The following is a 21,349-nucleotide window of genomic DNA, read 5'->3' as shown; positions in this document are numbered from 1 at the left end:
ATGACATTAAAATCACCCCAGAGGACTCAATCAACTCCTGGATTCTCATTAAAGCCTTTTATATTCATGCCTTGAACACAATTAAACTTGCACATGTAATGACACACATATAGAAGCATAAACAAACATGCCCTCCCACACACTGTCAGTGTTTTAAGGCTGGACAGTAATTATCTCCCCAGTGTTTATATCATTCCACACGAGATACAAAAGTTCACCTTAAAGCGTAAACAGACTGTAAAAAACATGATCATTATAAATGCATGCAAAGGAAATGAATGTAAAGATAAATGTTCCACAATTACAATAATAAAGTACATTTAGTTTTAATCTCATTTCTCTTGCTCTGTGTTTAAAGTTCATCAGAACGCTTGAGGGACGTCCGGATTTTAATGCCAGAGCCAAAGTGTATTTTGCGTCTCTGCTTACCATAGCGCTTCACGGTAAACTGGAGTATTACACAGACATCATGAGGACGCTTCTGCTGGGTCTCATGGAGGAATACGTTCACAGCAAGAACCCTAAACTATTACTACGCAGGTGAGACCCCATCAGACCAGCACACAATACACCAGTCTCAGCCTCAGAGAGCACCTAAAGCAGTGGTTCTCAACTGGTTTTGCTTTGGGACCCATGTTTTACATTTAAAATTAAGCGACAACCCACCATTGTAAAAATGTAAACTATGTTTAATATATCCCGGGTCAGGTTTTCTTTTATCCTGCATTTAGTTTTGTTCATGGTTTTCAAGTATAAGGGCGTATATCAAGTGACATTATTTTTGTTGTTGATGTCATTTTAGTACAAGAATCAGACTACACTGGGCTTGCTATAGATTCAAAAGAACCGGCTCATAAGAGTCATTTGTTCAGGTATCGGTCTACACTGGGCTCTGCGTGCTGTAGATTCAAAAGATCCGGCTCATAAGAGTCATTCGTTCAGGTATCGGTCTACACTCTGCGTGCTGTAGATTCAAAAGATCCGGCTCATAAGAGTCATTCGTTCAGGAATTTGACTACTCTGGGCATGCTGTAGATTCAAAAGATCCGGCTCATAAGAGTCCTTTGTTCAGGAATCTGACTACTCTGGGCATGCACTGTAGATTCAAAAGAACCGTCTCATAAGAGTCATTCGTACAAGTATCAGACTACACTGGGCGCACAGTAGATTCAAAAGAACCAACTCAAAAGAGCAATTCGTTCGGGAATCGGACCACACTGGGATTGCTTTAGATTCAAAAGAACCTGCTCATAAGAGTCATTTGTACAGGTATCGGTCTACACTGGGCTTGCTGTAGATTCAAAAGAACCGGCTCAAAAGAGTAATTTGTTTGGGAATCAGACTACACTGGGCGTGCACTGTAGATTCAAAAGATTAGGCTCATAAGAGTCATTCGTACAAGAATCAGACTACACTGGGTGCACAGTAGATTCAAAAGAACCGACTCAAAAGAGCAATTCGTTCTGGAATCGGACCACACTGGGATTGCTGTAGAGTCAAAAGAACCGGCTCAAAAGAGTAATTAGTTCGGGAATCGGACCACACTGGGATTGCTGTAGATTCAAAAGAACCGGCTCATAAGAGTAATTTGTTTGGGAATCGTATTACACTGGGCACGCTGTAGATTCAAAAGATCCGGCTCATAAGAGTCATTTGTTCAGGTATCGGTCTACACTCTGCGTGCTGTAGATTCAAAAGAACCGGCTCAAAAGAGTAATTTGTTCGGGAATCGGACCACACTGGGATTGCTGTAGATTCAAAAGAACCGGCTCAAAAGAGTAATTTGTTTGGGAATCGTATCACACTGGGCACGCTGTAGATTCAAAAGATCCGGCTCATAAGAGTCATTCGTTCAGGAATTTGACTACTCTTGGCACGCTGTAGATTCAAAAGAACCGTCTCATAAGAGTCATTCGTACAAGAATCAGACTCCACTAGGATTGCTGTAGATTCAAAAGAACCGGCTCAAAAGAGTAATTCGTTCGGAATCGGACCACACTGGGATTGCTGTAGATTCCAAAGAACCGGCTCAAAAGAGTAATTCGTTCTGGAATCGGACCACACTGGGATTGCTGTAGATTCCAAAGAACCAGCTCAAAAGAGTCATTCATTTGGGAATCGGATCACACTGGGTGTGCTGTAGATTAAAAATGAACGGCTCATAATAGTCATGCATTCGGGAATCAGTCTACAATGGGTGCATTGTAGATTCAGTAGAGGCAACGCTGCTGCTGAATTGCACTGCAGGAAATGCTGTCAGTGTTTGGCTGGCATTGGCATAAAAATAGACTGATATATCAGTTGTACCGATTAGTCGGTGCCGATAGTTGCTATTTGGAACATCCGGTTATCGGCAAACATCTGTTGAGAGTTACTGATATTTTTTAGTCATTTCAAAATAAGAGTCCCCAGAGTGTTTCGGGCTTGTTTATACTTACACGTCCTGCATTATGTACCAAATCTTTATTATTTTCTAGTTAATTATTAGGATTTTGGCTGAACAAAAAAATGCATCTGGGATTTTATTCATTTTGGACTCTTTGTCTTTATAATAAAGAAAGAATAAAAATGTCCTCTTATTGATTTTTCTATAAATCAATTTGAAAACCTTTTCAACCAACTTATTTATCGGTATCGGCAAAATCCACTATCGATCGACCTCTATTCCAAACCCAAATATCTTAAGTTTGAAAGTTGTGTGTGTCTGTGGGTGGTTTTGGGTGGTATATTTTTTTTAGGTTACAAACTGCTAATTACACAGGTATTATGCTATAAATGTGGTTTATGAGGACATTTCTAGTGTACCCATAATTCAAATTGCTTAAAGAACATACTAAACTATATTTTTTAGATAATGTAAAAATGCAGAAAGTTTTTTGTGAGGGTTAGGGTTAGGGGATAGAATCTATAGTTCATACAGTATCATTATGTCAATGGAGAGTCCTCATGAGGATAGCCGCATCAACACGTGTGTTTGTGTGTTTGTGTGTGTGTGTGTGTGTGTGTGTATGTGTGTGTGTGTGTGTGTGATCCACAGATCTGAAACAGTGGTGGAGAGAATGCTGAGTAACTGGATGTCTATCTGTCTCTATCAGTATCTAAAGGTAAAAAATCAACTTTTATTAACAGTGGTTATAATGTTGTGTAAATACACTGATACTTTATTTAGTGATATGTCACACATGGATCAAATCCAACTCAAGGGTTCAACTTCAGTTTGCAAAAATAATCACTGTTTCGAGCCAGAAGTTGACAGGTCGGGCCACTTAAACAAGAAGAGCAATGTTTTGAAAGCGTTACAGGGATGCAGTGTTATACACTCTTCATAATATCTGACTTATGTTGTCTCTGCACATTATGGCTGGTTAGAAGAAATTATTTTAACACAGAAAAAAAATGCACACTTCCCCATCTCTCATATTTCATTTTTTATTAGTTTTACTTTACTTGGAATGATGTGTTTTGTTCTCACCACAGGGTTCTTGGTAATGCTTTGATATTCATGAGTGTAGCTGAGATGATAACGATGTTTAATGAGAGGCACGTTCTGCATGAATCAGCACTTCACATGAGTAACAGCACCTCTGCCGTCAGAAACACACTTTAAACTGAAATGTGTTCAAATACTTCCTCTACCCCAGTTTAATATGCAGAGACAATTAAAGTAAGCCATTGGTAGTTTAATTCAACTCAAATGAGTAATGCTGTGACTCTGCGGTGCTTTCAAAACATTGCTCTGTTTGTTTGAGCATCCCAACCAGCCAAACATGGAAACATTGGCTCAAGAAATGGCGTGAGTTTGGGGCGGGACGATCTCCTTTTTTCCAACCAATGGAAAATGTGATATTGCTTGACAATTTATCGATTTACTAGGACATTACATGTTAAAATGTTTGAGTTTGTTTAGGACACTGCTGGAGAGCCGCTGTACAAACTCTTCAGGGCCATTAAACACCAGATTGAAAAAGGGCCAGTGGACGCTCAGGTCAAGAAAGCGAAATACACACTGAACGACACGGGCCTGCTCGGAGACGATGTGGAGTACAGCATACTGGTACGGAATGTGTGTGCGAGTGTTCGGGTTGGCAGTGGGGAAGTTAGCCAAGCTAAAAGTTACTTCAAGCATTCAAGCTACAGTTACGCTACCAAATTTAGCTAGCTTCAGCACAAAAAGAAGCTGACCTCGCTGAAGTTGGCAACATCTTTTGATTATACAATGTAGTGATAAACAGCGGTATTTTACAAAATATTGAATTATTAGTTAAATACTGACTTATATTACTATGTTACATAAAAAGATATCAAATGCCATGCAGAACTTTTTGAGTGATGACTCAAATTTGGAACAATTGGCTAAATGAAATGATTCACTAAACTGAATCAGAATTACATTTATTATTTCATTTTACATTGTGACATAATATTATATTATATGAAAAAGTATAAAAATATCTCAAATATAATAGTCATTATTTGTGCATTGTGATGAAACAAAAATGACTGCGATATTATCTATGAATTAATATCTAGGAGAAATTAGAGATATCATTTGTAATTGTTTAGATGTTGACTGTTACGATAACTAACGTGGTGGGAAAAGGTGATAGCTGATCAATCGGCCAATAGATGAATTTAATTCTGAACAATTTTCTAAACAAAACGATTCACTAAACTGATTCAGACTTCCTAAGGCAAAACCAATATTTGATTTTGCAGATACTGAAAACTAAATAAATAAATAAAAAAAAGTGAGGAAAAAAAACACAAAAAAGTGATTAATCCGCCTATATTTTTATTTTATAAATGTACTAAATGTAAAAAAAAAATATGGTGATGTCTCGAGGAGAGACTTATGTGAGATTACAACATAATGTGAAAAATTGCTTTCTTATTATTATAATACAGTAATGTACATCAGCCTGACTGGTCACAATTTTATTAATTACATGTATTAATTAATTTTAAATTGTGATCATTTTATATGACATTATCTGTAAAAATATAACATTTAATAAATATACATTTTATGTACATTGTGATGATTTTACACTAGAAAAATTGTCTTCATTTACTTCATAAGAAATATTAATTATGAATTATTATCTAAGAGAAACAAATGAGACCATAAAGAGAGATATCATTAGAGGTCGACTGATACTGGATTTAGTTGTTATAACTAATGTTGTGGTAAAAGCCGATAACCGATTAATCAACCGATAGAATAATCAAATTGTGAACAATTTGCATAAAGTATCGATTCACTAAAGTGAATCAGACTTCCTAAGACAAGACCAATATTTGATTTGCCGATACTGTAAAATATAAAATAGCGAGAGAGAGAGAGAGAGAAAACCGATTAATCGGCCGATATTTTTTTAAATTCAAATCACAATGTTAAAAAACATATTTAAAAAACAAATTTTTAGTCTTTCCTTATCAAGAGGAGAGACATATGTGAGATTACTGGGTTCTTTTTTATCATATTGTGAAAAATCTCTAATTTCTAATTACTATAATACAGTAATGTACATCAGCCTGACTGGTCACACTCACAGTTTTTGAAATTACTTGTATTAATAAATTTTGCATTGTGACACTGTTACATTACATGTATTATATGAAAACTACGGTGGTGGGAAAAGCCGATAGTCTTTAAAATTAATGTATTGAATGCGTTTTATTTTTAAGAAAAGAGTCCAAATGTATAAAATCCCATGTGCACCTCCTTTTGTAATAATAATAATAATCACAATAATAATAGTAAACATTGTCAGATAAAGACTAATAATTACTATTTGGGGAGGGGGGCCTGGGTAGATCAGCGAGTATTGACGCTGACTATCACTCCTGGAGTCGCAAGTTTGAATCCAGTCAGGCTTCCTAAGCAACCAAATTGGCCCGGTTGCTAGGGAGGGTAGAGTCACATGGGGTAACCTCCTCATGGTCACGATTAGTGGTTCTCGCTCTCAATGGGGCGTGTGGTAAGTTGTGCGTGGATCGCGGAGAGTAGCATGAGCCTCCACATGCTGTGAGTCTCCGCGGTGTCATGCACAATGAGTCACGTGATAAGAGGCACAGATTGACTGTCTCAGAACCGGAGGCAACTGAGACTTGTCCTCCACCACCCGGATCGAAGGTGAGTAACCACACCACCACGAGGACCTACTAAGTAGTGGGAATTTGGCATTCCGAATTGGGAGGAAAAGGGGGATAAAAAAAAAATTACTATTTTAGCTATACATCGTTTTGTGTCATGACATTCGCCCTTTGACCTCAGACGCTGCAGGTGCTTGTGCAGGGGGAGGGGCCTGACATCACACCAGTAAAGGTGCTGGACTGTGACACCATCTCTCAGGTGAAAGAGAAAATCCTCGAACAGGTGTACAAAAACCTGCCATACTCTCAGAGACCTAAAGTAGATCATGTTGCACTCGGTGAGTGTGTTCGTCTTAAAGCGTGTTAACTTACATTTACACATACAAAATGTATGTGAAAAACTTTATTTATCTGCTTGTGTCGTGGTCTGATCCTCCACAGAGTGGCGTCCCGGCTCAACGGGGCAGATTCTGTCTGATCTGGATGTGACATCACAGAAAGAGGGCAAATGGAGACACATCAACACACTGGCGCATTATAATGTAAGCGAAACCACCAGGGCAAAATCATAACATTACAAACACAATTAACTGTTTGACTGTGTTTTGTGTTTTTGTTTCAGCAAACACAGTGTCTTATTTTGCCCTTAATTTTTTCATGGTTTGTTTGTGTGTTTAAGGTACAAGATAATGCAACACTGGTCCTCTCCAGAGTTCAACACACGCAGCAGTCGTATGACCAAAATCATGAAAACCATGAAGAGAGTGAGTCTAAATCTACTTTCCAACGAGTATCTCAGCGAGTATTGACTCTGACTACCACACCTGGAGTTGCAAGTTCTAATCCAGGGTGTGCTGAGTGACTCCAGTCAGGTCTCCTAAGCAACCAAATTGACCCGGTTGCTAGGGAGGGTAGAGTCACATGGGGTAACCTCCTCGTGGTCGCTATAATGTGGTTCTCGGTGGGGCACGTGGTGAGTTGTGCGTGGATGCCGTGGGGAATAGCGTGCAGTCTCCACATGCACTATGTCTCCACGGTAACGCGCTCAACATGCCACATGATAAGATTGATGGTCTCAGACACGGAGGCCAATGAGATTCATCCTCCGCCACCTGGATTGAGTCACTATGCCACCAAGAGGACTTAGAGCGCATTGGGAAAGCTGTTCTGATTTTGTGTCTGAATACCCTGACAGGAAATGCCCTGTTGGAGGATGATAAAGTTTTTCACCTGGTTCGACCGACGGACGAGCTGGATGAGATTAAATCTAAGAGAGGAAGTATGAAGGACAAATCGATGACTAAAGCCATCACAGAGATCTATCTCACCAGACTGCTCTCCGTCAAGGTACTTCCTAAAGGAATTCAATATCGAAAAAAATTCATTTGTTTGGTCATTTTCCCTAAAACCAATATAAAACAGAATTTGCAAAACATCATTTATTTTAATTTTTTAATACTGAAAAATGATACTGAATTTTGTGACTTGATTTTATTCATTGTATTTGATTGGGTCATGAAAAGTGAGCTATGAAATTAGTCGTTAATATTTGTTTTTCCCCACCCACACAGCTTTGGTTACATCACCAGCAAAGAAAAGTCATTTCAGAGGCAAAGATAGTTATTAAACTGTAAAAAAAATATATATTAAAATAGTCTTCTTTTTCCAATAGAAATATCTAAATATCCTCAACTCAAAATAAATCGACTTGAAGGATGCACCGACAAAAATATTCAGCAAAAAATTAGAAAAAAGGAGCATTTGACCTGATGAGAAGCATATACTCTGAACTAGCCTACAGACAGAAACTCAAAGTTCTTCCTGGAGTGTTGCGCCAAAATAAAAGCCAGAGGGTTTTAAAGTTAAGAAGACTATATTATTATCATTAATATTATTATTATTATTATTATTATTATTAGTAATACAAATTATATATTACAAAATACAGAAATAGCAATGTGATATCCTCTCACTACTAAAGTGAACACAAAAGAGACCCATGAAGTCCAAATTCAATTCTGATAAATTTGAAAAGGGTGTTTTCATTTTCGAAATGCTCTCGGTCCACACTGCCTTTTTCAAACGCTTGTCAAAAGTTGCTTGTCCACTCTGAAACGTATGAAAACGCTTAAATTCCTCTACTGCGCATGAGGGAAAAAAACGTAAACGTCCGTTCGCCTTTAAAGGAACGCAATCTGAAGGTTGGTACAAAGTAACATTTCTCTTTAAGGACGCTATCAAAGTGAATATCAGGCACAACAGTGCCGCAACAACATGGACATCCATCTTGATTGTTTTGGGTTGAATGGATCACATGACTGCGTCAAATGACAACAAATACGTCATTGTTATCAAATATCTCCATTTTCTCTTTCCACACTACAACTTGAAGACAGCGTTTACAAATGAATTCACTTTGAAGAGCTACATTTTCATTGGACAAACAAGTATCCGTTTTCAAACTCAAACGTGCCAGTGTAAATGTGCCCTTAAGAATTAATGTGGGAACAAAATGCCTTCATGTTCACTGAAGATTTTCACTGGAATTACTGGTGCTTTATCCAGAAGTGTAGTTCCCAATAAAATTTTTCTTAAAAGTCTACACATTTATACAATTATTTAAAAATAAAATGTGTAGTTATAGAATAAGTGGCATCCCTAATAATAACATTTAGAATAAGTATTCCAACAAAGTTCAATTTAAAATAATCAGTTTCAGTTTCGGATTTGGGCCAAGTGTGTCCAGAAGATTTGTTTTTGGCCAAGAGTTTTAATTTCGGTGCATCCCTATAATTTAGACTATGTTTATTTTTCTTACTCCATTCATTATAATTCATTTTTAGTTCATAATGCTTTAAGTAATGTTAACATATACACATTTTAAAAACAAACAAACAAAACTTAATAACAGGGCCTGGGTAGCTCCCCAAGACTGACTACCACCCCTGGAGTCTCGAGTTTGAATCCAGAGCGTACCGAGTGACTCCAGTCAGGTCTCCTAAGCAACCAAATTGGTCCGGTTGCTAGGGAGGGTAGAGTCACATGGGGTAACCTCCATGTAGTTCGCTCACGGTGGGGTGCGTGGTGAGTTGCGATGAGCCGCCACATGTGCTACGTTTCCGTGGAAACATGCTCAACATGCCACGTGATAAGATGTGCGGGTTAACACTTTCAGACGTGGAGGCAACTGAGATTCGTCCTCCGCCACCCGGATAGAGGTGGCGGAGGTCAATTTTAATTTTACATTATGGTTAACAGTCCCCCACAAAACTCCTGTGAATATTCGAAATGCTCAAGTGTCCTCTTAACGCATAATGCATAAATCTGTTATTGTGTCCGTGTCTGAGCCAGTACGTCATAAATTGGGCGATTAGAGAGGCTAATTACCTTTCCTAGTGTTTCATCTTGTACAGAACTAACTCACCGCCACCGTAAAGCTGCCAGCACCGACAGAAACAGAGCGAAGAGGAGATGAGATGAGAAACGTTCAAGCCAATGTGTAATGTCAGCCATCATTCTGATCAAAGCGTGAAAACATTTACGTGTCACTGTCAGTTACACAACAGGCTGATGTCTGAATAAATTAGACTTTTATTATTCTTAGAAAATGCTGCCATTTTATGATCTGTGTTCGAGAGCTGCTCTGTACTATTTTATTCTGAGTTATTTAGTCAGGCAAACTTTAGCTCAAGGAGTTTTTGCTAAAAAAAAACAGTTTAGGAATACCCGTGTAAACCGTGTCAAATTAATTTAGCGGATTCTGATTACTAAAGTGGTGGAAATGGCAGATAACCGATTAATTGGCCGATTAGTGTGAAGGTTAAAACATTTCTTATTCTTTCAGTGTGTGGACTTTTCAGACGGTCCCTTCACAAGGTAAGCTAAATTCAAAACGAAAATCAAGGTTAAATTAACGCTCTTGAATGATTTCGCCGTGACTGCATCGGAACAGCTTAAATACGGGACAAATCACATTGTGTATATATACATTTCATCTTTAAACACGAGACGATATTTTACAGGACAGGTGGCAACTCTAATGATGTGCACAGAACCAAATTATTACAGTATTATTTATTGTAGAATCATCCAGTGCCAGCCACAGAGTAACACAGAGAAATAAAAAAAACAACTATCGGGATAGATTTTTACAGATAATCGTTAAACCGATATATCGGTCTACCTCTAGTGTAAATGATTTACTTTATTAAGTACCCCCTGAGATTTTTGGTAATACAGATCTCTTAATAAATATAGCAACTATTACAACGTCTTTGCATATTCACTTATTTAGTAAATGAAAAGAAAAAAACAATAAAAACGGAGATTGAAAATCGAATTGAAATTAAATAGACAAAAATAAAACCTGTTTTTTTTTGGGGGGGGGGAGTATATTTGTATTTGGTAGTTTTAGACTCAAACGGCCTGAAAATTGTGTGATACATATTGTATGCTAATATGGCTAGGTGAAATCCATCAGTTTCTGTATGACAGGCTAGCCACTATGCAAATATTAGGATTCAGGGTACACAGAATATTATTCGTCCACCCGAAAACCAATTTTAATGGTAGGAGGCTACTAACATGTTTGCATTTTTAAAATGCTTAAATTCTGAGAAAAATGACTTTTGTGAGGTTTTATCGCATCAAATATTTGAAACATTTTACAGTATAGGCAATACTTGAACACCTGATGTCTTCAAATATTTTCATATTGTAGATGTGAATAACAAAATTAAAACTAACAAAACCATTATGGGAAGGCAAAAAACCTGAAAAAGTGAAACAGATTGCCCCTTCACACCAAAAATAAAGTGAATACTTGCCATTAGCACATTGACGCCTTTACATTAACTGAAAATATATCGCTGGGTGAGGGAAACGATTATAAACGCTCATCGCGGAACAAAAAAACTCACTTTGTCTGCTTGCAAATGTTCACTCCAGGTGTGAAAGGCTCCATAGGAATCCATTGTTTCTATGCGAGATATCGTGTTTGGTGTGAACGGGTCTTGAAGTAGCTAAAAATACACAGAAATTATAAATTCAAGAAAATGTTATTTAAAGTGAACATGACACAACATTCATAACCCATTTTAGTTTCATAATTTCGAGAAAATTACGTAATTGTATCCCTCAGAAATGTATTGGATTGTTGGTGACATCATCTGAAAATGAAAGTCATTTCAGGGGTTTGGAAAGTTATTTCATTTCGAAATACTTTATATAGAGATTACAAAAACAATATATGTATTTATTTATTTTTTGAATTATGAGCACTGATAAATCATTAATCACCATTTTGAATCATATTGACTTTGAATTTGAAAACGCAATATTATTAACCTTTCTGTGCACTCGTGTGTGTCTGTTTTATAGGGTACGCTCCAGCAATTCGTTGACGATTTCTTTCGTAGTGTCCTCTGTTGGGGCGCCGTGGTCCCACCGGCTGTTAAATACTTTTTCGACTTCCTGGATGAGCAAGCGCTGAGACATGAGAATGTAGATGAAGAAACCATACACATCTGGAAGACCAACAGGTGTGTGTGTGTGTGTGTGTGTGTGTGTGTGTGTGTGTGTGTGTGTGTGTGTGTGTGTGTGTATTCACAGCGGGATTCTCTGTTCTGTGATTGTCATTTTCTCCCGAGACCTCTCTGCATATGCTAATGTCATTCATTTATTTCGCATGATGTGTTGCCGTGAATGCACTGTGATTGACAGCTGCCGCAGAGAAATGCGACGAGCAATATCATCACTCCAGCAGCTTTGCACGCTCACAGGTTTTCTATTAAATATAACAGCACTCGCAGCCAAACAAACACCTTAATTACGTCCCTGGTTAATTTAATTGTTCTGTGATTATACGCTTTTCTTTTTTGCTGTTGTCTGCAGAGATGCGTCTGGCCAATATGTAGATGCTAAAATCACTCATGAATGAAGTTTTTTAAAAACTAGATCACAGAAAACAAAAACGCGAGCTGTTTAATAACCTGTTTAATATTCCTAAACTGTCTGTCCGCGTTCATGCTCCAGTGGTGTGAGTGTTAGGGTGGATTGAGTGAATTATTTGCTCTGTACAGAATTTATGCTTCAGTTGAAGAAAAGATGTTGTATCAGATAGATTAAATGCATAATTAGTGGTGTTTGCTAAGCATTACTATTACTAGTGTGCATGCTAAGTTTATATAAACACCTAACCCTAAAGACCGAAACATACGCTACACAAATACGTGAACGCAGGCTCTTCTAGCTACGCAAGCTGGATTTCGTTTTTTGTTGCGTTCCAAAATGTATCGGACCACTACAGGGAATGACAATATTCCAAGGAACGAAATCCCAAAAACTAACACCATTTTTTTCCTCTCAATTGGCCCACAGTGAAAACTTTATTTCTAAATGTTGGTAACCAGTTAATAACGGGTTAATTTAGCTCTGATAATTTTTTTCAGGAAACCAAATCTAAATGGTTTATTATAGTGACTATAATAGGGAGGATAGAGTCACATGGGGTAACCTCCTCGCGGTCTCTATAATGTGGATCGCTCTCGGTGGGGTGCATGGTGATTTGTGAGTGGATGCCGTGAAGAATAGCTTGAAGCATCCATGTGCGCTATATCTCCGCGGTAACGCGCTCAACAAGCCACGTGATAAGATGCGCTGATTGATAGTCTCAGGCGCGGAGGCAACTGAGATTCGTCCTCCGCCACCCGGATTGAGGCGAGTTACTACGCCACCACCACGACTTGGAGCGCATTGGGAATTGGGCATTCCAAATTGGAGAGAGGAAAAAAACTATTGGAAAAGAAGCAGCGGATCGCTGGAACCGGAACGAAAAAATACTGTTTCTGCTCAGAAGGAACCGAACTGAAAAACATTTCATTGTAAGTCCCTGGACCGCTATTCATACGGTGCATTCTCAATGTTGCCACAAGGGGTGCTATAGCGAGATTAGCGTGAACTCTCTGCTTCTATGATCAGTTTCTCTTTCTGTCTACTGTCATGGTGGAGAAACAGTCTAACGAGAAAATTGTTGCACAAGTAAGCTAAAGTTGGTATATTTATAGCAATTTACCAGAATAATGAGACAGACTTTTGAAGGTAACTCTATCGCCCCCTTTAGGACTCAGGTTTGTTACCGCCACAGTAAATCAAGTAACATTAAGCATGTTATACCAGACCAATGCTGGCAATGAGGTGGTCAAGCGCTCGCATTTGCGTAAAGTATGTTTCTGGCCTAAGTATTTCACATCAGCATGTAATATTTGTCTTATACACTATATTAAGGTATTAAACACTTCAGCTTTAATCTAGTGTAATAGCTGTAATCTGTCTCTCTCTTACTCTTTGTCTTTGCAGTTTACCACTGCGTTTCTGGGTGAACATACTAAAGAATCCTCACTTTATTTTCGACGTGCATGTGAGCGAGGTTGTGGATGCCTCTCTGTCCGTCATTGCTCAGACCTTCATGGACGCTTGTACGAAAACAGAGCACAAACTCAGTAGGGTGAGTCCGTTAAAATCCATCTTTCTACTACAGAGAACGCAAACACAAGAAACAGAAAAATAATTTAGCGATGTGCTCCGTTTATTGCCTTCAGGACTCTCCCAGCAACAAATTACTCTATGCAAAGGAGATCTCTACCTACAAAAGGATGGTAGACGAGTAAGTGCCACGATTTGCAACTTCATGACTTCTCCATGACCTTTACAGCCATTTGGGATTGCTACTGTATATACAGATTTGTTATTTTAATTATTTTGATTTAGGTTGATTTGTGTTCCATTGCCTAGATAGAAAATAGTTGCCAGAGGGTGTTACGTAGATGGACACCGAGTGAACTGACTTGCCTTTAAGGCGCTTTCAGATTTGCCTGCCACTAAATGTCAAATAAAAATAAAAGTACGGTGGTTGGTCGCTTTAAGTTGGCAGTTCTTGGCTAGAATTTGGTTGTGTTGTGACTCCACAGGTACTATAAAGGAGTCCGGCAGATAGTGTCCGTCAGTGACCAGGAGATGAACACACATCTGGCTGAAGTGTCACGGGTGAGTGTTGAATGTGGTTTCTGGGATGTTAGGAAAAGTGAGATGGGTGTTGACTTAAGTTTGTTTTTCAGGCACATACAGATAAACTGAACACACAGGTGGCACTTCACCAGCTCTACCGGTACGCCAGTAAATACTATGATGAGGTGAGTGTACACACACACACACACACACACACACACACACACACACACACACACACACACACACACACACACACACACACACACACACACACACACACACACACACACACACACAGTCCTATCCTTCAATATGACATATTATACTTTATCTAAAACTATTTTAAACAGCATTTTCTAACGCTTGTATAGTTATTATACAGTGCTTGTCATTTTTATAAGCTCATAGTAATTTAGGGTAGGGTTGTCACAATATTAAAAATATTATGGCCGGTACCAATACCAGTAAAATTGCTCTTGACACCAATTTTGATACAACAGCAGAAATAGGTAAACTATATAACCCACTTCTTCAGCGTTTTTTAAAAAGGAAACAATGTCATGTTTCCTTCCTGTTTCTCAATTATGTAAACATTGCTTTAAGTTCAGAGAGATAGATTGGAATTAGCTGGGTTTTTTGTGCATAAATTGGTCATAAAATGTGATCTATCTTCATCAAAGTCACAAGTATAGACCAACACGGTGTGTTTAAGCTAACAACATACAATTGCAATCTCTTATGTTTTTATTGAACACATCCAATTAAACATTTACAGTGCTGTGGAAAAAGTCCTGCCATGAACACCATGCCTGTTTAATGTGTTCCATATAGTAGACTCAAGAACAGAGATGTTAAACAGTTCCAACGATTCCTTCAAGTCTTTATCAGTCGCTGTAGGGTTCTTTTTTACCTCATTGAGCTTTGTGCGGTGTGCCCTTTGAGTCATTTTGGCTGGATGGCCACTTCTAGAGAGAGTACCCACAGTACTAAATCATCTCCATTTATAGACAGATTGTCTAACTGTGGACAGATGAATATTGAAGCTCTTCAGTATAAATTTTCAGCTTTCCAGCTTTATGCAAAGCAACAATTCTTGGTTGTAGGTATTCTGAAATCTATTTTGCAAGGCATGGTCCACGTCAGCAGATTATGCTTCTTGTGAATAGCAAATTAGAAATGTTTGAGTGCTTTTTATTAGTCAAAGTAGCTCTAGCCCACATCTCCAATCCCGTTCATTAATTGGATGCCAGGTTTGCCAACTCCTGACTCTAGCTTTTGTACATGTCATTAGCCTATGGGGGTTCACATACTTTATCCAACCTAAACTGTGAGTGTTTGAATGATGTATTCAACATGTACAAGAACAATACAATAATTTGTGTGTTATTCGTTAAAACGGATTGTGTTTGTTCATTATTGTAATGTAGATAAAGTTTAAACCAGATTTTAACACAAATATATACATAAATACAAGTAATTCCAAAGGGTTCACATACTTTTTCTCTATTTCTATCTCTCTCTCTCTCTCTCTCTCTCTCTTTCCCTCTCACTCTTTTTTTAGATCATAATTTCTTTGGATGAGGACCCTGCTGGTCAGAATAAACAGTTAACTCTGAGACTGCAACAGATCGCTGCCGCACTCGAGAACAAAGTCACTGACCTTTAACCCTGCCAGTGGGGAGAGAGAGAGAGAGAGAGAGAGAGAGTGTATGAACAGTCTGTGTGTGTGTATTTACTGTATAACTATAATCAGATGTTCAATTTCTTCCTGTGTAGAGAAAAAAATGTTTTAAGAATTGTATTATATATTTTTTTGAATGTGCAGTCTTTATGCAGAAAGCTTTATAAGAGGAACATTTTTAAATAGATAAAGACTGCCGTGTCAATTGTTTTTTAAGCTTCTGTGAAAGAGTGTGTGTGTCTCTGTAACAGGTGGCCTATATTTTCAACAAAAGGGATCAGCCCTGTGAAATTGGTATGATCCTTCGGCATACTGTATGTATGCAGGGGGTGTGCCTATAGTGAGGTCATATCGTCCAACCAAAACAACTGAAAGTGACATCAGAACAGTTCTTATTTTAAATAGATAGTAGTATACTGCACAGAATTCAGTATGATAGTATCCCATTCCGAATATTCCCAATAAGACAAACAAATATGTTCTATTTCATAACATTCTATTTCAATTCAGCTTCATGGATCAACAACCAAACCCACAAATATTAAACGCGGGCAATAACAAATACAAATTGTCGACACATTTTTCATTTTTACGCATGATGGTTGTTATTTCAGAACGTTTGGTTTAATTGTGAAAGGTTTGATACTGACTGAATTTATTTGTGCGGGTACGACATAAATTGTTGATATACTGAAGAGATTTAGTTGTGTCGTAAACGTTTTTTAAGACCAAAGGATACTTCGGTTTTCCGTGTGCCGCTACATCTCGCACAAAGTGCATGTGATGCAAATTTCGTCATCAGCACAGGACCAAATTAGATCAACTAAAAGACCCACAGATAATCGACGCAGGCAATAACAAACAAAAATAGTTGTCACAAGGCATTTCATTTTTACGTATGATGAGTTGTTATTTCAGAACGGTTCGATACTGACTGAAATCATTACATAGGTCACAAATTATATTAGAAAGCCAAAATATACTTCGGTTTTCCGTGTGCCGTTACATCTCCCACACAGCGCGCAATGCAAATTTCGTTATTTTTTTCCCCGCTAGTTTTTCTAGACAGGTGGACAGTTCGCAACTTTGTGCGTCATCTCCACATGCAGTTGTAGTGCACGTGTGTCTGTCTCATCGGGATGGCCTCGCGGTCAAAAGAGAATACTTTAAAAAGCAAGCGCACTCAACTATGCGCGTCACGTAACGGCACGCGGAAAATGTAAGTATACCCTACACTTGTACGTGGTCGAAGACTTCATAACATTGTATTTCAATTTAGCTACATAGACCAACTAGCAGACACATTGATAATAAACGCAGACAACAATGAACGAACGAATAAAAAAATAACAAATATTATATGCCGTTTTTATTTTTACGTACGATCGTGCATGTGAAAAGTCTTTATTTCCAGAGTTTTGTTATTTCAGAAATGTGTTTTAATTGTGAGGTTCGATACTGAATGGAGTTATTCCCAACGAGTCCGACACAAATGATTGATGTGCTGAACACATAAATAAATGTGTTTCAAGTCCAACGTACATTTTTTCAGCAGCTCACTGTCAAAAGTGTACACTTTGAAATGCAAGAGCACTCAACCACGTGCGAAACGAAGTACACTCTAGCCTTTAGAGGCAATTCTCCAAGAGATGTCAATTGTCAAAAGAAATGGCTGAAAATGTTTCATTTGACACTTTCTGGCTTCAAATCTTGACGTTATTCTTTCATTTGAAGGGTTTCAATGTGTTATCTGGAATGTTAATGGCTCGATTTTGGCAGGAAGGATAATGACACACTAATTAGTTTATTTAGCACTTAACAAGATGGTATTGTCGAATTGAGCCAAAATTCTGCTCTGAGAGACCAAACCTATTCAAAGCAGTCATATTTTCATTCACATGATTTCTGTAACATTTACACGACCAGGTAAAAGTTTTTGAACAGTATTGGAGTTTCAATGTAGGCTGGCATTTCCATTTCACTCACTATCTGGCCCAAATCATTAAAGTTCATACGTAGGCAAAATTATATTGGTCTACAAATCAGATTTCAAGCATTTAAGCTTAAGCCTTTTGATGAAAAAGGGTTTTAAATCATGAGAAACAAATTCAGTCAAGTGTGTCTAAAATTCTATGATCGATCGAGCGTCGTTTAAACACATTTTCTGTGTCCCTCTGAGCTGTTTTTTGTTCTAGATCAGGGAATTTCATGGTCTTACTGATTTGAGAGCATTTCTTGTTGTTTTTGTAATGTTAAATATCAGGAATAAGGTTAGAGGGACTTGATTTCACAAGTGTCGATTTCTGTCAACGCTCTTGTTTTGATTGACAGCACGGCTTTATGGTAACAGATGGCTCGCAACGTCGGATGTTGGGATTTCTTCTCTTTGAACGCAGCTAGGGTGCGTTTGAGAGTTGGGCCGTGCTGCTTGGTGTGAAGCACCTTGGCACGACCCTCTCTCTTCCCCTCCGCTTTAATAAAATCTGCGGGAGCTTCATTTGATCGTAATTGCATGCGTGTTGCTGAATCCTGCTTTCCAATGTACTCGTTTCTCATTCTATTTTAAATTTTAAAGGGGTCGTTCACCTCAAAAAATGAAAATTCTCTCATTATATACTTTTTGTGTGAAACAAGTATGCTGTTATGGCTCTTGCCATACTAAAAATAACAGTGCACAGTTTTGAAACTAAATGAGGATGAGTAAATAATGAGAGCATTTTCATTTTTTTTTGGGTGAACTACTCTTTTTAAAGCACAAGCAAAGATGCAAGTCTCCGTAGTTCAGTGTAGAACGCTTCTTTAAGCCTTTCTGTAGCCAAAACGTGCCTTAAAGTGTTGAAATGCTATTGGTACAGTGGTATTGAAGATGCCGATTTGGGATTCAGGGGGTGGGGGGTAGTCGTTGGGCGTATAGAGGTCAGAGGTCGTGGCGTATGTGAAGTGTGGTGTTAACAGTAAGTACAGTATTCAGAGATGTGCTGTAGCCAGAATATGCCAATATAATTGAACATGCTGTAAGTATAGAGCAAAAGCGCGTTTTTAATAAAGTGCAAATCTTTTGGGTGTTTGTAGCGCGTGTATGTGTATGTATGCTTTTTAGGAGTTTTACTGCATTGGGAAAACGCTTGAGCTGAATAAATGTGTGGAGAATGTCAAATTATTCTGTTTAGACAGCTGCCATTTACATTTGGTTTTTATGCTGAAAGAATTATTAAAGGGATAGTTCAACCAAAAATGAAAATTCTCTCATCATTTCCTCACCCTCATGCCATCCCAGATGTGTATGACTTTCTTTCTTCTGCAGAACACAATACAGATTTTTAGAAGCACATCTCAGCTCTGTAGGTCCAAACAATGCAAGTGAATGGTGGCCAGAACTTTGAAGCTACAAAACTCACATAAAAGCAGCATAAAAGTAATCCATATGACTCCAGTGGTTAAATCCACGTCTTCAGATGTGACAAACAGATCAATATTTAAGTCCTTTTTTACTATCAATCTCCTCTTACTCTTTCAAATCCTTCTTTTGTTTTTGGCTATTCTAATGATTTGTGTATATCGCCACCTACAGGACAGAAAGGAGTATTTATTGTAAAAAAGTACTTGAGAATTGACCTGTTTCTCACCCACACCTATCACATCACTTCTGAAGACATGGATTTAACCACTGGAGTCACATGCATTACTTTTATGTTGCCTTTATATGCTTTTTGGAGCTTAAACATTTTTGTACCAATTGACTTGCATTGTATGAACCTACAGAGCTGAAATATTCTTCTAAAAATGTTTGTTTGTGTTCTGCAGAAGAAAGTAAGTCATACACATCTGGGGTAGCATGAGGGTGAGTAAATAATGAGAGAATTTACATTTTTGGGTGAACTGTCCATTTAATTAGAACAAATGTTTTTAATATTGTACCGACCCAAAATTGTGTTTTAATGATGTGTATCAACAAATAATCTGTACACAATCTTTACTTACTGCTGTGCAGTTAATATTGTTATTTTATGTCCTAACGAAATTATGCCTTTGTATTAAAACATGCAAATCTGTCCACACTTGTTCTCTTGTGCATTACGCTCTGAGAAAACTCTGTTTAATGTTGTTGAGATCTTTCCTTTTACCTGTGAATGTGTTGAGTAAAGCATTCTGGGACTGCAGATGGAGGACTGCGAGTGGTTTCAGACACGGCAGCTCTCAGAGGGCTAATCATGCCGCCTGGTCCTTTTATCAATAAATATAAACCTTAATTTCTCAACAGTTTGATTATGTCTCTTTTGTAGACTACAAGAATGTAATCAGAGTTTCGGCACAAAACAACTACAACAAAAAATCTGAGTTTTGCCGCCTGCATGAACATGAAAAGTCATTTATTACACTTCTTGTGAATCACAAAACATTTCATTTGTGAGTTCCTGTGCTTTTAAAATATAATTAAAGATGTAAGCCAGGATCATCTCTTTATTTAAATGGGGTTTTAATTTGTCCTGTTTGAAGCAGCCAATATAAAACAGTAAAAAAAAAAAGAAGCTTTGCAATGTTTATTTTCACCCCCAGACAATGAGGCTCATACAAATGTAATTACTATCAAGTAATATAGCTACTATAAAATATATGTATTACTGCTTTAGTATATTACTTAATATAAATTACATTGTATGATCCCCCTCATACTATAAACACCTGACATTTAATCATAGAAAACATTCCCTGTCTGAGGTCAGTTAGGATCAGTACTTTATTTTAAGAATGTGAAATGTCAGAATAATAGTAGAGAGAATTATTTATTTCAGCTTTAATTTCTTTCATAACATTCCCAGTGGGTCAGAAGTTTACATACAGTTAATTAGTATTTGGGAGCATTGCCTTTAAATTGTTTAACTTGGGTCAAATGTTTTGGGGGTCCTTCCACAAGCTTCTCACAATAAGTTGCTGGAATTTTGTCCCATTCCTCCAGACAGAACTGGTGTAACTGAGTCAGGTTACTGAGCTTTGCCCACAAATCAGATTGAGGTCAGGCCTTTGTGATGGCCACTCTAATACCTTAAGCCATTTTGCCACAACTTTGGAGGTATGCTTGGGGTCATTGTCCATTTGGAAGACCCATTTGCAACACAATTTTATCTTCCTGGCTGACACCCTGCTGCCACCCCCATGCTTCACAGTTGGGATGGTGTTCTTCGGCTTTCAAGCCTCACCCTTTTTCCTCCAAACATAACGATGGTCATTGTGGCCAAACAGTTAAATTTTTGTTTCATAACATTTCTCCTAAAAATAAGATATTTGTCCTCATGTGCATTTTCAAACTGTAGTCTGGGTATTTAATGGCGGTTTTGGAGCAGTGGCTTCTTCCTTGCTGAGCAGCCTTTCAGGTTATGTTGATATAGGACTCATTTTACTGTGGATATAGATACATGTCAACCTGTTTCCTCCAGCATCTTCACAAGGTCCTTTGCTGTTGTTCTGGGATTAATTTGCACTTTTTGCACCAAACTACATTCATCTCTAGGAGACAGAATGAGTCTCCTTCCTGAGCAGTATGATGGCTGCGTGGTCCCACGGTGT

At 38.0% G+C, this 21,349-nt stretch overlaps 1 protein-coding gene across 2 annotated transcripts in view; it reads left to right on the top strand.

The window, feature by feature from the left end:
* Nucleotides 1-19,836, top strand: part of LOC127638078 (plexin-B2-like) — a 186,059-nt gene extending 166,223 nt beyond the window's left edge. For both annotated transcript variants that reach the window (XM_052119415.1, XM_052119416.1), the window contains 13 exons: nt 359-540; nt 3,038-3,104; nt 3,908-4,054; nt 6,278-6,434; nt 6,538-6,638; nt 6,776-6,860; nt 7,292-7,443; nt 11,476-11,636; nt 13,453-13,600; nt 13,695-13,759; nt 14,064-14,139; nt 14,211-14,285; nt 15,665-19,836. In XM_052119415.1, the coding sequence (XP_051975375.1) occupies nt 359-540; nt 3,038-3,104; nt 3,908-4,054; nt 6,278-6,434; nt 6,538-6,638; nt 6,776-6,860; nt 7,292-7,443; nt 11,476-11,636; nt 13,453-13,600; nt 13,695-13,759; nt 14,064-14,139; nt 14,211-14,285; nt 15,665-15,769 (1,521 nt within the window). In that variant the 3' untranslated portion in view covers nt 15,770-19,836. The remainder of the gene's footprint in view (nt 1-358; nt 541-3,037; nt 3,105-3,907; nt 4,055-6,277; nt 6,435-6,537; nt 6,639-6,775; nt 6,861-7,291; nt 7,444-11,475; nt 11,637-13,452; nt 13,601-13,694; nt 13,760-14,063; nt 14,140-14,210; nt 14,286-15,664) is intronic.
* The last annotated feature ends 1,513 nt before the right edge of the window (nt 19,837-21,349 follow it).

Source organism: Xyrauchen texanus, chromosome 46 (assembly GCF_025860055.1).
Source record: "Xyrauchen texanus isolate HMW12.3.18 chromosome 46, RBS_HiC_50CHRs, whole genome shotgun sequence".
Classification (NCBI taxonomy): Eukaryota; Metazoa; Chordata; class Actinopteri; order Cypriniformes; family Catostomidae; genus Xyrauchen; species Xyrauchen texanus.
Note: the sequence above shows the minus strand (reverse complement) of the source record. Positions and strands in the feature narration are given on the sequence as shown.